Source organism: Thalassophryne amazonica, chromosome 6 (genome assembly GCF_902500255.1).
Source record: "Thalassophryne amazonica chromosome 6, fThaAma1.1, whole genome shotgun sequence".
Lineage (NCBI taxonomy): Eukaryota > Metazoa > Chordata > Actinopteri > Batrachoidiformes > Batrachoididae > Thalassophryne > Thalassophryne amazonica.
In genome coordinates this window covers 6,045,827-6,058,060 of record NC_047108.1, presented here as the reverse complement: position 1 = coordinate 6,058,060, position 12,234 = coordinate 6,045,827, and the positions used below count along the sequence as shown (strand labels likewise).

At 42.4% G+C, this 12,234-nt stretch overlaps 1 protein-coding gene across 19 annotated transcripts in view; it reads left to right on the top strand.

The window, feature by feature from the left end:
• The window catches only part of cacna1db (calcium channel, voltage-dependent, L type, alpha 1D subunit, b), a 497,403-nt gene that overhangs the window by 354,990 nt on the left and 130,179 nt on the right, over positions 1 to 12,234 (top strand). For all 19 annotated transcript variants that reach the window (XM_034171706.1, XM_034171704.1, XM_034171703.1 and 16 more), the window contains 2 exons: positions 4,902 to 5,008; positions 11,132 to 11,219. In XM_034171706.1, the coding sequence (XP_034027597.1) occupies positions 4,902 to 5,008; positions 11,132 to 11,219 (195 nt within the window). The remainder of the gene's footprint in view (positions 1 to 4,901; positions 5,009 to 11,131; positions 11,220 to 12,234) is intronic.

The following is a 12,234-nucleotide window of genomic DNA, read 5'->3' as shown; positions in this document are numbered from 1 at the left end:
CCATCGGCTCCAACCCACCAGCACCTCCTCCCCTTCAAGCCTCTCATTATTCATGAGAGGGATGTCAACAGGCTCTTCAAGAGACAGGACCCATGCAAAGCTGGATCTGACTCTCTCTTTCCATCCATGTTGAAGAACTGTTCAGACCAACTGTCCCCAGTGTTTACAGATATCTTCAACACCTCACTGAAGACATGCCAGGTGCCAGCATGCTTCAAAGCCTCCTCCACTACCGCCATCCCCCCAAAACAAAGAACTTCAGGACTTAATGACGACAGACCCATCACCCTGACCTCTGTGGTGATGAAGACCTTCAAGCACCTTGTCCTCACACACCTCAAGGCCATCTCTGACTCACACCTACATAGCCAACTTTGATATATAAATATGAATGCATTTTCATAGAATACTCAAAACAAATTTGGTGCATGTGTCACCAACTGAACAGTTCTTATCTGTAGCACTAAAAAAAAAAAATTTGAATGCTTGTCCCTAACCCCTTTGCACAGCATACTTGCACCAGGTCATTTTTTTAAAGACTAAACTTTGATCAAGGGAAGAATCTTAGAGCTGTTCTGAGTTGATCTGCAGTACAGTTTAAAGGGGTGATCATTTGCTTGATGTCTGGAAACGGAGCATCTTTTTTCTTGTGTGTATTAGTGTGTGTGTGGGGGGGGGGGGGTAGTGTTTGCATGGGCTCAGGGCTACATGTTAATGCATTTCTAAAAACATTATTTTTCCGTTTACACACTTTTATGTTAACTTGTTTGAGACATGCTTTTTAAAAAGTTTTGCTCCAAAGCTGCTATACAAATAATTTGTTTATCAGGATTGTTCACATCAGATAAATCAAGACCTGATACTTTGCATAAAGTGGATAAAACCACTTTTGATGCTTTTTGTAATACAACGCCAATTCCGATGAAGTTCGGATGTTGTGTAAAATGTAAATCCTCTTCAACCTATATTCAATTGAATACTGTTGTGAAAGTGTAGTGACACGGACCCACAACAGGGGGCGGTAATGAACGGACAATGGATTAAGCCAAAAAGTAACAATTTAATGTTGTTAATTGCACAACGGAATACAGACAATTGCAGTTGAGGAGTACAGTCAATCATACACAAGGTGACGTGTGGGCAGGCTCGAGGATAGAAGACGTCTGTCCAGAGAAGAGCTGGATCCCACACGGCTTCCACCGCCAACGGATCTGAAGAACACCGGAGCCGCCAAGTCCTGGGTCCCAGGTGGCCACCGTCTCCAGCTGTCAGACCTGGTACTGCTGGCAGAAACAGAAACAGTTAATGGTAATCTCTCCGTACTCAGTTCCTCCGGGAGAACCTCCACCGCCAGAAACAGAATCACCCGTGCAGCTCCTGTCAGTCACTTCCCTGGAAGGAGTGAGAGGCGAAGACGTTGCAACTCACACAATCCGCCAATCCAGCTACAAACTGTATCCACAGGATGAACGGCTGCACACAGAACAATATTTAGTCTTGATAAGTTACAGCAGAGAAGGTTACCTGAGTGGTAGCTGATTTCTCAGCGGGGAGGTGGAGTTGCAGTCCAGCTTTTATGGTGATGGTAGAATGAGTGACAGCTGGTGCTGTTGACGAGTGACAGCTGTCACTCTCTGTTGCTCCGACGCCCTCTCGTGCTTGAAGCCCGCACTTCAAGCAGGGCGCCCTCTGGTGGTGGTGGGCCAGCAGTACCTCCTCTTCAGCGGCCCACACAACAGAATACACCACAAAGACAAAATATTTAATGTTCAAACTGATAAACTTTATTGTTTTTGTGCAAATATTTGCTCATTTTGAAATGGATGCCTGCAACAAGTTTCAAAAAAGCTGGGACAGTGGTATGTTTACCACTGTGTTACATCACCTTTCCTTCAAACAACACTCAATAAGCATTTTGGACCTGAGGACACTAATTGTTGAAGCTTTGTAGGTGGAATTCTTTCCCATTCTTGCTTGATGTACGACTTCAGTTGTTCAACAGTTTGGGGTCTCAGTTGTCATATTTTGCGCTTTATAATGCGCCACACACTTTCAATGGGCAACAGGTCTGTACTGCAGGCAGGCCAGTCTAGTACCCGCAGTCTTTTACTTCGAAGCCACGCTGTTGTAACACGTGCAGAATGTGGCTTGGCATTGTCTTGCTGAAATAAGCAGGGACGTCCCTGAAAAAGACGTTGCTTGGATGTGTTGCTCCAAAACCTGGATGTACCTTTCAGCATTGATGGTGCCATCACAGATGTGTAACTTGCCCATGCAGGGGTCGAAATAGAAGTGCATGTGCTAATTTGTGCATGTATTATTTGAGCGGTGCACGTAACTTTATACTGCACTAGCACTGGTGCAAGTAACTTTATCCAAGTTTTATCAACCATAAGCACCAGTAGAATGAACCAATAAAGGAATAAATAAGGAAAAAAACAATTTCCAGTGTGTTGTCTTCGTCTTCCCTGCATTTTATGACTCTCACACACGGAGCGAGTTGCTGTGCTCTATTTTTTGTGTTCGTGCACGCACATTTAAACAAAGAAAAGAAAAAAAGAACTGGCTGCCACTGCGGTTCCCTCTCTCTCTCTCTTTCCCCCTCAAACTCTGTCATCACTGTGTTATAAACCATTTGTCACCATTTGTTTTATTATACATCTTTGTAGTTAATAAAATTATCTTCACGGACAATTAGTTCGCGCGCACACGTAGAAAAAAAAACTGGCTGCCGCTGCGGTTCCTTTACAGAACCCCGGAGAGGTCACTTAAAGTGATATTTTTTTCTGGCCATGATAATTTGTGCGCACGTTTTCCTTTAATTGAGCCCACAAATGAATAAAATGTGCTCTCAAATTAATAAATCGTGCGCACGTTTTCCTGGCCATGATAATTCGTGTGCACGTTTTCCTTTAATTGAGCCCTCGAATTAATAAAAAGTGTGCACGTTTTCCTTTCGTTCAAAATTAACTCTATCATATGACCTAAATTGTCATCCTCTCGACGGGGAGACGCTTCGCCCTCAGCATCCTTTTTCATGTGGTTAAATTCCAGATGATGCCATGCTGGGTAGCTGGAGTTCTCTGTATGTCCTTGTGCGCCCAAACAATGATGATACACTCTGACCAGATCCATTTCTAATGGGGAAATGTGTTACACTGTGTCCTGGGTTGTTGGCTAATAGCCAACATTTATGTGTCAAGACAATATTGAGTGCATGTTTTACAAATTGTGGCCACGTTTAAGTAGATCGTGCCCTTGTTTTACTCAAACAATGCTTAAAAGGTGCGCACAATATCATAAAATGAGCGCACAATATAATAAAACGTGCGCACAATATAATAAAACATGCACACATTCTCTCCACATCCAAAACATTTTGTGATGACACTTCCGTAGTTCCTCGTTGTCACTCCCCTCAAACTCTGTCATTATTGTGTTATAAACCAGTCACCATTTGTTTTATTATACATCTGTGTAGTTAATAAATAAAATGATCTTCACAGACGATTCGTTCGCGCGCACGTTAAAAAATAAAACTGTCTGCTGCTGCTGCCGCTGCTGCTGCTCTCCCCTCAAATTCTCCCCAGAGAGAAAGAGTTTGACACGTCAGAGGAGGAGTTTTAAGGTTGATATAAGACTGACTTTTGGTTGTGCAAGTAACTTTTTTTTGGTGCAAGTATTTTTTTTTTTGTTACTAGCACCAGTGCAAGTAGGTTAAAAAAAGTATTTCGACCCTTACCATGCCATGGGCACTTACACACCCACATACCATCACAGATGCTGGCTTTTGCACTTTGCGCTGCTAATAATCTGGATGGTGTTTTTCCTCTTTTGTCCGGAGGACGCGACGTCCATGATTTCCAAAAACAATTTGAAATGTGGACTCATCAGACCACAGCACACTTTTCCACTTTGCGTCTGTCCATTTCAAATGAGCTTGGGCCCAGAGAAGGTGGCAGTGTTTCTGGATGATGTTGATGTATGACTTTCGCTTTGCATGGTAGAGTTTTAACTTGCACTTGTAGATGTAGTGATGACCTGTGTTAACTGACAATGGATTTCTGAAGTGTTCCTGAGCCCACGCAGTAAGATCCTTTACACAATGATGTCAGTTTTTAATGCAGTGCCGCCTGAGGGATCAAAGGTCACGGGCATTCAATGTTCGTTTTCAGCCTTGCCGCTTATGTGGAGAAAGTTCTTCAGATTCTTGGAATCTTCTGATTATATTATGGACTGTAGATGATGGAATCCCTAAATTCCTTGCAATTGAACATTGAGAAACATTGTTCTTAAACTGTTGGACTATTTTTTTTCACGCAGTTGTTCACAAAGTGGTGATCCTCGCCCATCTTTGCTTGTGAATGGCTGAGCCTTTTTTGGATGTTCCTTTTATACCCAATCATGACACTCACCTGTTTCTAATAGGTGTTCTTTGAGCATTCATCAGCTTTCCCAGTCTTTTGTTGCCCTGTCTCAACTTTTTTGAAACGTGTTGCAGGCATCCATTTCAAAATGAGCAAATATTTGCACAAAAACAATAAAGTTTATCAGTTTGAACATGAAATATCTTGTCTTTGTGGTGTATTCAATTGAATATAGGTTGAAGAGGATTTGCAAATCGTATTCTGTTTTTAATTTACATTTTACACAATGTCCCAACTTCATTGGAATTGGGGTTGTAAATTATAGAGATTTTTCCACTGCTTACCCTTTAATGATGGAATATAAAGTCATATTTTTCTTATCTTGTACCACATAAAAAATCAAAAGTTCTTTGATATAGTCTCCTTTATGATTTAATTTGATTTTTAGGAGCATCTGAATTCAGAGTGAATGTGTGTACAGTATTTTTGTGTGTTTAATTTCTTTCGTCCTGACATTTGTGTTGTCTTTTCCAGATGACGGCGTTTGGAGCTTTTCTTCATAAAGGAGCGTTCTGCAGAAACTACTTTAACCTCTTAGACCTGCTGGTTGTTGGTGTATCTCTGGTTTCCTTTGGCATTCAGTATGTATCATTCATAGCTTGAAAAAAATTGAGCTGCTATTTAATAAACATGGTTTGTAATGCAACAGAACTACTTCCTCTTTCTGTTTGCTTGTGTTCTTGCAGACGCCAAAAAATGATAATCTATAAGAGCCCCTTCACACATAGTACGAATGTGGTTGAGTTACACATGAATTGTGCATGAAGCAGGAATTGTTTGCAATACGTGTAAATTCATAGCTGCCTCCAATGCCTTGTACACCTATTGCTACAACTATTTGCGCACACCACTGGCTGAAAGACAGTGTGTGTCCTGTGAGAGCCCATCGAACCCTCTCGCAGCAGGTGTCGGCCAAATTCCAGGTGACACACGCGAACATCTAACACCACTCACTTGGCACTTAGAAAATATGTGGCCATTTGTGCTATTAGCACGAAAACAGTCAGCAGACGATCACTTTTGAGCTGGTGGTGAATTTTGTCTAAGTGCCCCCACAACTGTGGAGTTGCCGAGTACATATGTGGCGTGCCAGAGTGTCAGCTCCCCCCACAACGCATGTGTGCGTGTGTCCCGCGCTCTCCCCCACTCCTCCCCCAACATGTGTGTACGTGTGGTTCCCCCTCCCCACAGACAAGGTGCCTCTCATCTGATCACAGACTGACACCTTGATCTGTGCTTTGGAAAGACCAGCAGGAGCTGTTGATATCTCTGGTCCTGGACATCACAGGGCCCGCGCGTGTAATTCAATTCAATTCAATTTTATTTATATAGCGCCAAATCACAACAAACAGTTGCCCCAAAGCGCTTTATATTGTAAGGCAAGGCCATACAATAATTACGTAAAACCCCAAAGGTCAAAACGACCCCCTGTGAGCAAGCACTTGGCGACAGTGGGAAGGAAAAACTCCCTTTTAACAGGAAGAAACCTCCAGCAGAACCAGGCTCAGGGAGGGGCAGTCTTCTGCTGGGACTGGTTGGGGCTGAGGGAGAGAACCAGGAAAAAGACATGCTGTGGAGGGGAGCAGAGATCAATCACTAATGATTAAATGCAGAGTGGTGCATACAGAGCAAAAAGAGAAAGAAACACTCAGTGCATTATGGGAACCCCCCAGCCGTCTAAGTCTATAGCAGCATAACTAAGGGATGGTTCAGGGTCACCTGATCCAGCCCTAACTATAAGCTTTAGCAAAAAGGAAAGTTTTAAGCCTAATCTTAAAAGTAGAGAGGGTGTCTGTCTCCCTGATCCGAATTGGGAGCTGGTTCCACAGGAGAGGAGCCTGAAAGCTGAAGGCTCTGCCTCCCATTCTACTCTTACAAACCCTAGGAACTACAAGTAAGCCTGCAGTCTGAGAGTGAAGCGCTCTATTGGGGTGATATGGTACTATGAGGTCCCTAAGATAAGAAGGGACCTGATTATTCAAAACCTTATAAGTAAGAAGAAGAATTTTAAATTCTATTCTAGAATTAACAGGAAGCCAATGAAGAGAGGCCAATATGGGTGAGATATGCTCTCTCCTTCTAGTCCCCGTCAGTACTCTAGCTGCAGCATTTTGAATTAACTGAAGGCTTTTCAGGGAACTTTTAGGACAACCTGATAATAATGAATTACAATAGTCCAGCCTAGAGGAAATAAATGCATGAATTAGTTTTTCAGCATCACTCTTACGGGTTATCTGCTTTAAGCTGCGAGTTTGTGAGTTATACCACGGAGTCAGGCACTTCTGATTTAAAGCTCTCTTTTTCAGAGGAGCTACAGCATCCAAAGTTGTCTTCAACGAGGATGTAAAACTATTGATGAGATACTCTATCTCACTTACAGAGTTTAGGTAGCTACTCTGCACTGTGTTGGTATATGGCATTAGGGAACATAAAGAAGGAAACATATCCTTAAACCTAGTTACAGCGCTTTCTGAAAGACCTCTAGTGTAATGAAACTTATTCCCCACTGCTGGGTAGTCCATCAGAGTAAATGTAAATGTTATTAAGAAATGATCAGACAGAAGGGAGTTTTCAGGGAATACTGTTAAGTCTTCAATTTCCATACCATAAGTCACAACAAGATCTAAGATATGATTAAAGTGGTGGGTGGACTCATTTACATTTTGAGCAAAGCCAATTGAGTCTAATAATAGATTAAATGCAGTGTTGAGGCTGTCATTCTCAGCATCTGTGTGGATGTTAAAATCACCCACTATAATTATCTGAGCTAAGCACTAAGTCAGACAAAAGGTCTGAAAATTCACAGAGAAACTCACAGTAACGACCAGGTGGACGATAGATAACAACAAATAAAACTGGTTTTTGGGACTTCCAATTTGGATGGACAAGACTAAGAGTCAAGCTTTCAAATGAATTAAAGCTCTGTCTGGGTTTTTGATTAATTAATAAGCTGGAATGGAAGATTGCTGCTAATCCTCCACCTCGGCCCGTGCTACGAGCGTTCTGGCAGTTAGTGTGACTTGGGGGTGTTGACTCATTTAAACTAACATATTCATCCTGCTGTAACCAGGTTTCTGTTAGGCAGAATAAATCAATATGTTGATCAATTATTATATCATTTACTAACAGGGACTTAGAAGAGAGAGACCTAATGTTTAATAGACCACATTTAACTGTTTTAGTCTGTGGTGCAGTTGAAGGTGCTATATTATTTTTTCTTTTTGAATTTTTATGCTTAAATAGATTTTTGCTGGTTATTGGTGGTCTGGGAGCAGGCACCGTCTCTACGGGGATGGGGTAATGAGGGGATGGCAGGGGGAGAGAAGCTGCAGAGAGGTGTGTAAGACTACAACTCTGCTTCCTGGTCCCAACCCTGGATAGTCACGGTTTGGAGGATTTAAGAAAATTGGCCAGATTTCTAGAAATGAGAGCTGCTCCATCCAAAGTGGGATGGATGCCATCTCTCTTAACAAGACCAGGTTTTCCCCAGAAGCTTTGCCAATTATCTATGAAGCCCACCTCATTTTTTGGACACCACTCAGACAGCCAGCAATTCAAGGAGAACATGCGGCTAAACATGTCACTCCCGGTCTGATTGGGGAGGGGCCCAGAGAAAACTACAGAGTCCGACATTGTTTTTGCAAAGTTACACACCGATTTAATGTTAATTTTAGTGACCTCCGATTGGCGTAACCGGGTGTCATTACTGCCGACGTGAATTACAATCTTACCAAATTTACGCTTAGCCTTAACCAGCAGTTTCAAATTTCCTTCAATGTCGCCTGCTCTGGCCCCCGGAAGACAATTGACTATGGTTGCTGGTGTCGCTAACTTCACATTTCTCAAAACAGAGTCGCCAATAACCAGAGTTTGATCCTCGGTGGGTGTGTCGCCGAGTGGGGAAAAACGGTTAGAAATGTGAACGGGTTGGCGGTGTACACGGGGCTTCTGTTTAGGGCTACGCTTCCTCCTCACAGTCACCCAGTCGGCCTGCTTTCCCGGCTGCTCGGGATCTGCCAGAGGGAAACTAACGGCGGCTAAGCTACCTTGGTCCGCACCGACTACAGGGGCCTGGCTAGCTGTAGAATTTTCCACGGTGCGGAGCCGAGTCTCCAATTCGCCCAGCCTGGCCTCCAAAGCTGCGAATAAGCTACACTTATTACAAGTACCATTACTACTAAAGGAGGCCGAGGAATAACTAAACATTTCACACCCAGAGCAGAAAAGTGCGGGAGAGACAGGAGAAGCCGCCATGCTAAACCGGCTAAGAGCTAGTAGCTGCGATAAGCTAGCGGATTCCTAAAAACACGCAAAGTGAATAACGTGTAAATAATTTAGAGGTGATTCAGCAGAGGGAGTGCTTTAGTTAAGGCACGTGAAGATTACACTGTGAAACAAATCATTATCTAGGTAACTAGATCAATCTAACTGTGCAGATTAAACAGCTAACAGATACAGCAAAACACTGCTGTGCTCCGGAACAGGAAGTGATACAATACCACAGTGAGAGCCAACCACCAGTAGAGGCAAGCAAGAGTGTGTGATCCCCTTTGTAAATCATTTATGGAGATTGTGGAAGCGTTGGAATTCCAGCAATGCATTGAGGGCTTGACGCACATTAGTGGAAATAACCTGGATATAGTTCTTGTACGTGGCCTTGCTGTCACGAATATTGGCATCTTGCCTCTTGCATCGGAAGTGCCCTTGCTTGGTTGACGTCGTACCTGTCCAGTTGTTCTCATTGTGTTGTGTATAATAACACTACCTCTGGCCTTGGTGACATGAAATTTGGGGTTCCACAGGGGTTTGGACTAGGCCCCTTGCGTTTCTCCCTTTATATTGTGCCCCTTGGGCATATTCTGTGGCGTTTTGGGATTACCTTTCATTGCTATGCCGATGATACTCAGTTGTACATGCCGATAACTGCTGGTAATCTCATCAACATAAAATCCTTAGAAGATTGTCTTGTATCAGTGAGAAGCTGGTTGTCTAGTAACTTCCTAGTCTTAAACTCTGATAAGACAGAAATGATGGTTCTTGGTCCAGCCAGACATCGGCATCAATTTCACCAGATGGCGCTTAGTCTGGGTTTGTGTGTGATAGATCATACAGACAAAGTGAGGAATCTTGGGGTACTTTTTGAACCTCCACATTAGAGATATTACGAGGACTGCCTTTTTCCATCTGCAAAACATAGCAAAGATTCATCCCATCCTGTCTATGGCTGAGGCTGAGACTCTGATACATCCATTTATCTCTCCTAGATTGGATTATTGCAATTTCTGGTCTGCCGCAGTCCAGCATTAGGGGTCTTCAATTAGTGCAGAATGCTGCTGCCCCTTCAGATACAAAGTAGAAAGTTTAACCCCATTACACCCATTCTGGCGTCCCTTCATTGGCTTCCTGTTTCTGTCAGATTGGATTTTAAAGTCATGTTGCTGGTTCATAGACTGGCTCCTTCCTAACTGACGGACTTGGTCAAACCTTTACGTACCGGCGCACAAAGAAGTCCTGCAAGGCGCAGGACCTCTTTCTGTTCCAAGGGTGAATAAAAAGTCTGTAGGGTATAGAGCGTTCTCTTACCGTCGCCCTGCTCTCTAGAATGATCTACCTGCATCTATAAGGCAGTCCGACACGGTGGAGACTCACTTTTTTAGACTGTCTTATCGTTAATTTATTATGTTTTTATGTTTTCTGTGTAATTTCTTTTTAGTCTACTATGTTTTTACTTTTTTACTTTGCTCCTTTTTGATTTTAATTCATTTTGTGCTGCTATGAATTGTGTGTTGTGTGAAGCGCCTTGAGGCGACTTTGTCGTGAGATGGTGCTATATAAATTAATAAAATTGAATTGAATTGTGTGTGTGCTTGCTGTCCTCATGTGGAAATACATACAAACATATATCACTTTTGCGACAGGCTGGAGAGCGTGTGCACTGGCAGATTGTCCCAGCTGACATGGATCGTCAGTTCATGTTGACACGCAGCAGGCAATCTGAATATCACATCTGTCTGCAAGGAGAGTCGTGACATTCAGATCACCTGTCCTGTGAGCGGTGCGCCACAGGACTATATGACAAGCCAACAGTGTGACAAATATGACACTTTCAGTCATGTATCAGCAGAAATACGCCGTAACAAACGCCGTTTGGTCAGTTATCATGGCGCTTTTTTCTATTTTTAAAAAAAATACATTTATGTCCTTGTTGACTTCAAGCATTTTTCCGCACATTTTATAGGACAGTGATGGTAGCGCAGTGGTAAAGTTTCTGGCTGCCGACCAGAGCTCTTGTATATTGCAGGTTTGAATCCTGTGGGTGGCATGTTTTTTTTTTTCTTCACAGCAGCTGTGCGATGTGGTTACACATACTCCAGCTGCTTCCACTGTGTTCCCGCTGTGACGGTTTCATGCACGCTCAATCACGAAACTGTTGCATGTATGAAACTGTCGCAGCGGATTTGTTCACGAGTGCCCGTCGGCTCAATGTTTTCGTGGTTCACTCATACGAGCTGTTCCACCGTGATTCGCCCTGATTTGTACTTATTCGTACTATGTGTGGAGGGGCCCTCAAGGATGGATGAGATAAGATCATAATTAAGAATCAGTATCTCAAACATGTTGCAGGGTTGATGCCGCTTGCACCACACAACCAGGAAGTAAGTTAGTGTTGTCTACTTGTTTGCATTTATTTTTATCTTTTACAGATCTTCAGCTATTTCAGTGGTGAAGATTCTCCGTGTTTTGAGAGTTCTCCGTCCACTCAGGGCCATCAACAGAGCCAAAGGTCTAAAGGTCAGAGTGCAAATGAGACAACAGTGTACAGTGCATTGTGTGTACACAAGGTTTTAAAACTGTAATGGTGGATTAGTGTAGCTGATCCACCTGTGTTGACCTCAGAGGTTATGAGGGGATTATGTTCATTACCTCCACCAAGGAGGTTATGTTTTTGGTCGCATCCGTTTTTTTGTTGGTGGGTTGGTTTGTTAGCAGGATTACTCAACAGATTTCAATGAAATCTTTTCCAGGGGTGTATCTTGGCCTAACTTAGAAGTCATTAAATTTTGGTAATGATCTGGAATATGATCCGGATCCAGTAATTTTTTTAAGGATTCTTTATTATTGCAGGATAGGGCCAATTTCAACATTTTTGCATCTAATCATGAAGACGGGTCACAAAGGCTGAACAAAAATTAAGTTATGACACAACAATAATTTAGCATTTGTTTCTCCTCATTGAAGAAACTTGTTATTAGAAAATAAAAAAAAACTTGTGTAGTTCATGCAGTTTCTCTTTATAAATACATTTTCTGAAGATCTAAGGGTTTAACACTCTGGGGCAAATGCTGTCGTATATGACGGCTGAGACCAAGCTTTACTAAATTATAAATAACATTTTAATGATATGAGATAGATACTTACTTTTTTTTACTGAAAAGTTAACTCTGCGGACTTTTGAGCCACCGTCCACCATCTTTGTACTCCTCATAGAAGCTGTGTGATGACATGAGCAATGTGAGTGTCCAGTCGAATTGGTTCACCGTCACATGGTTTTCCAAAATCCAATCGTAGGGCAGTTTCACCTCACGTGACACACCAAAGATTGTTTTTAGGAGTGATGTGTTAATAGTTTATTATAGTTTGCTGTGTGTTTTGAATAAATGTGTGGAAAATTATTTTTACCGCTTTACTTTTTCCTTTCTTATTTCTGATTGTAAACCTTTATTACACTTATAAAACACAACTATTGCATATATAGTTTGAAAGTACAGGTTGTCCTGAAAAAAGAGACATAAAACTTGATTGTGGG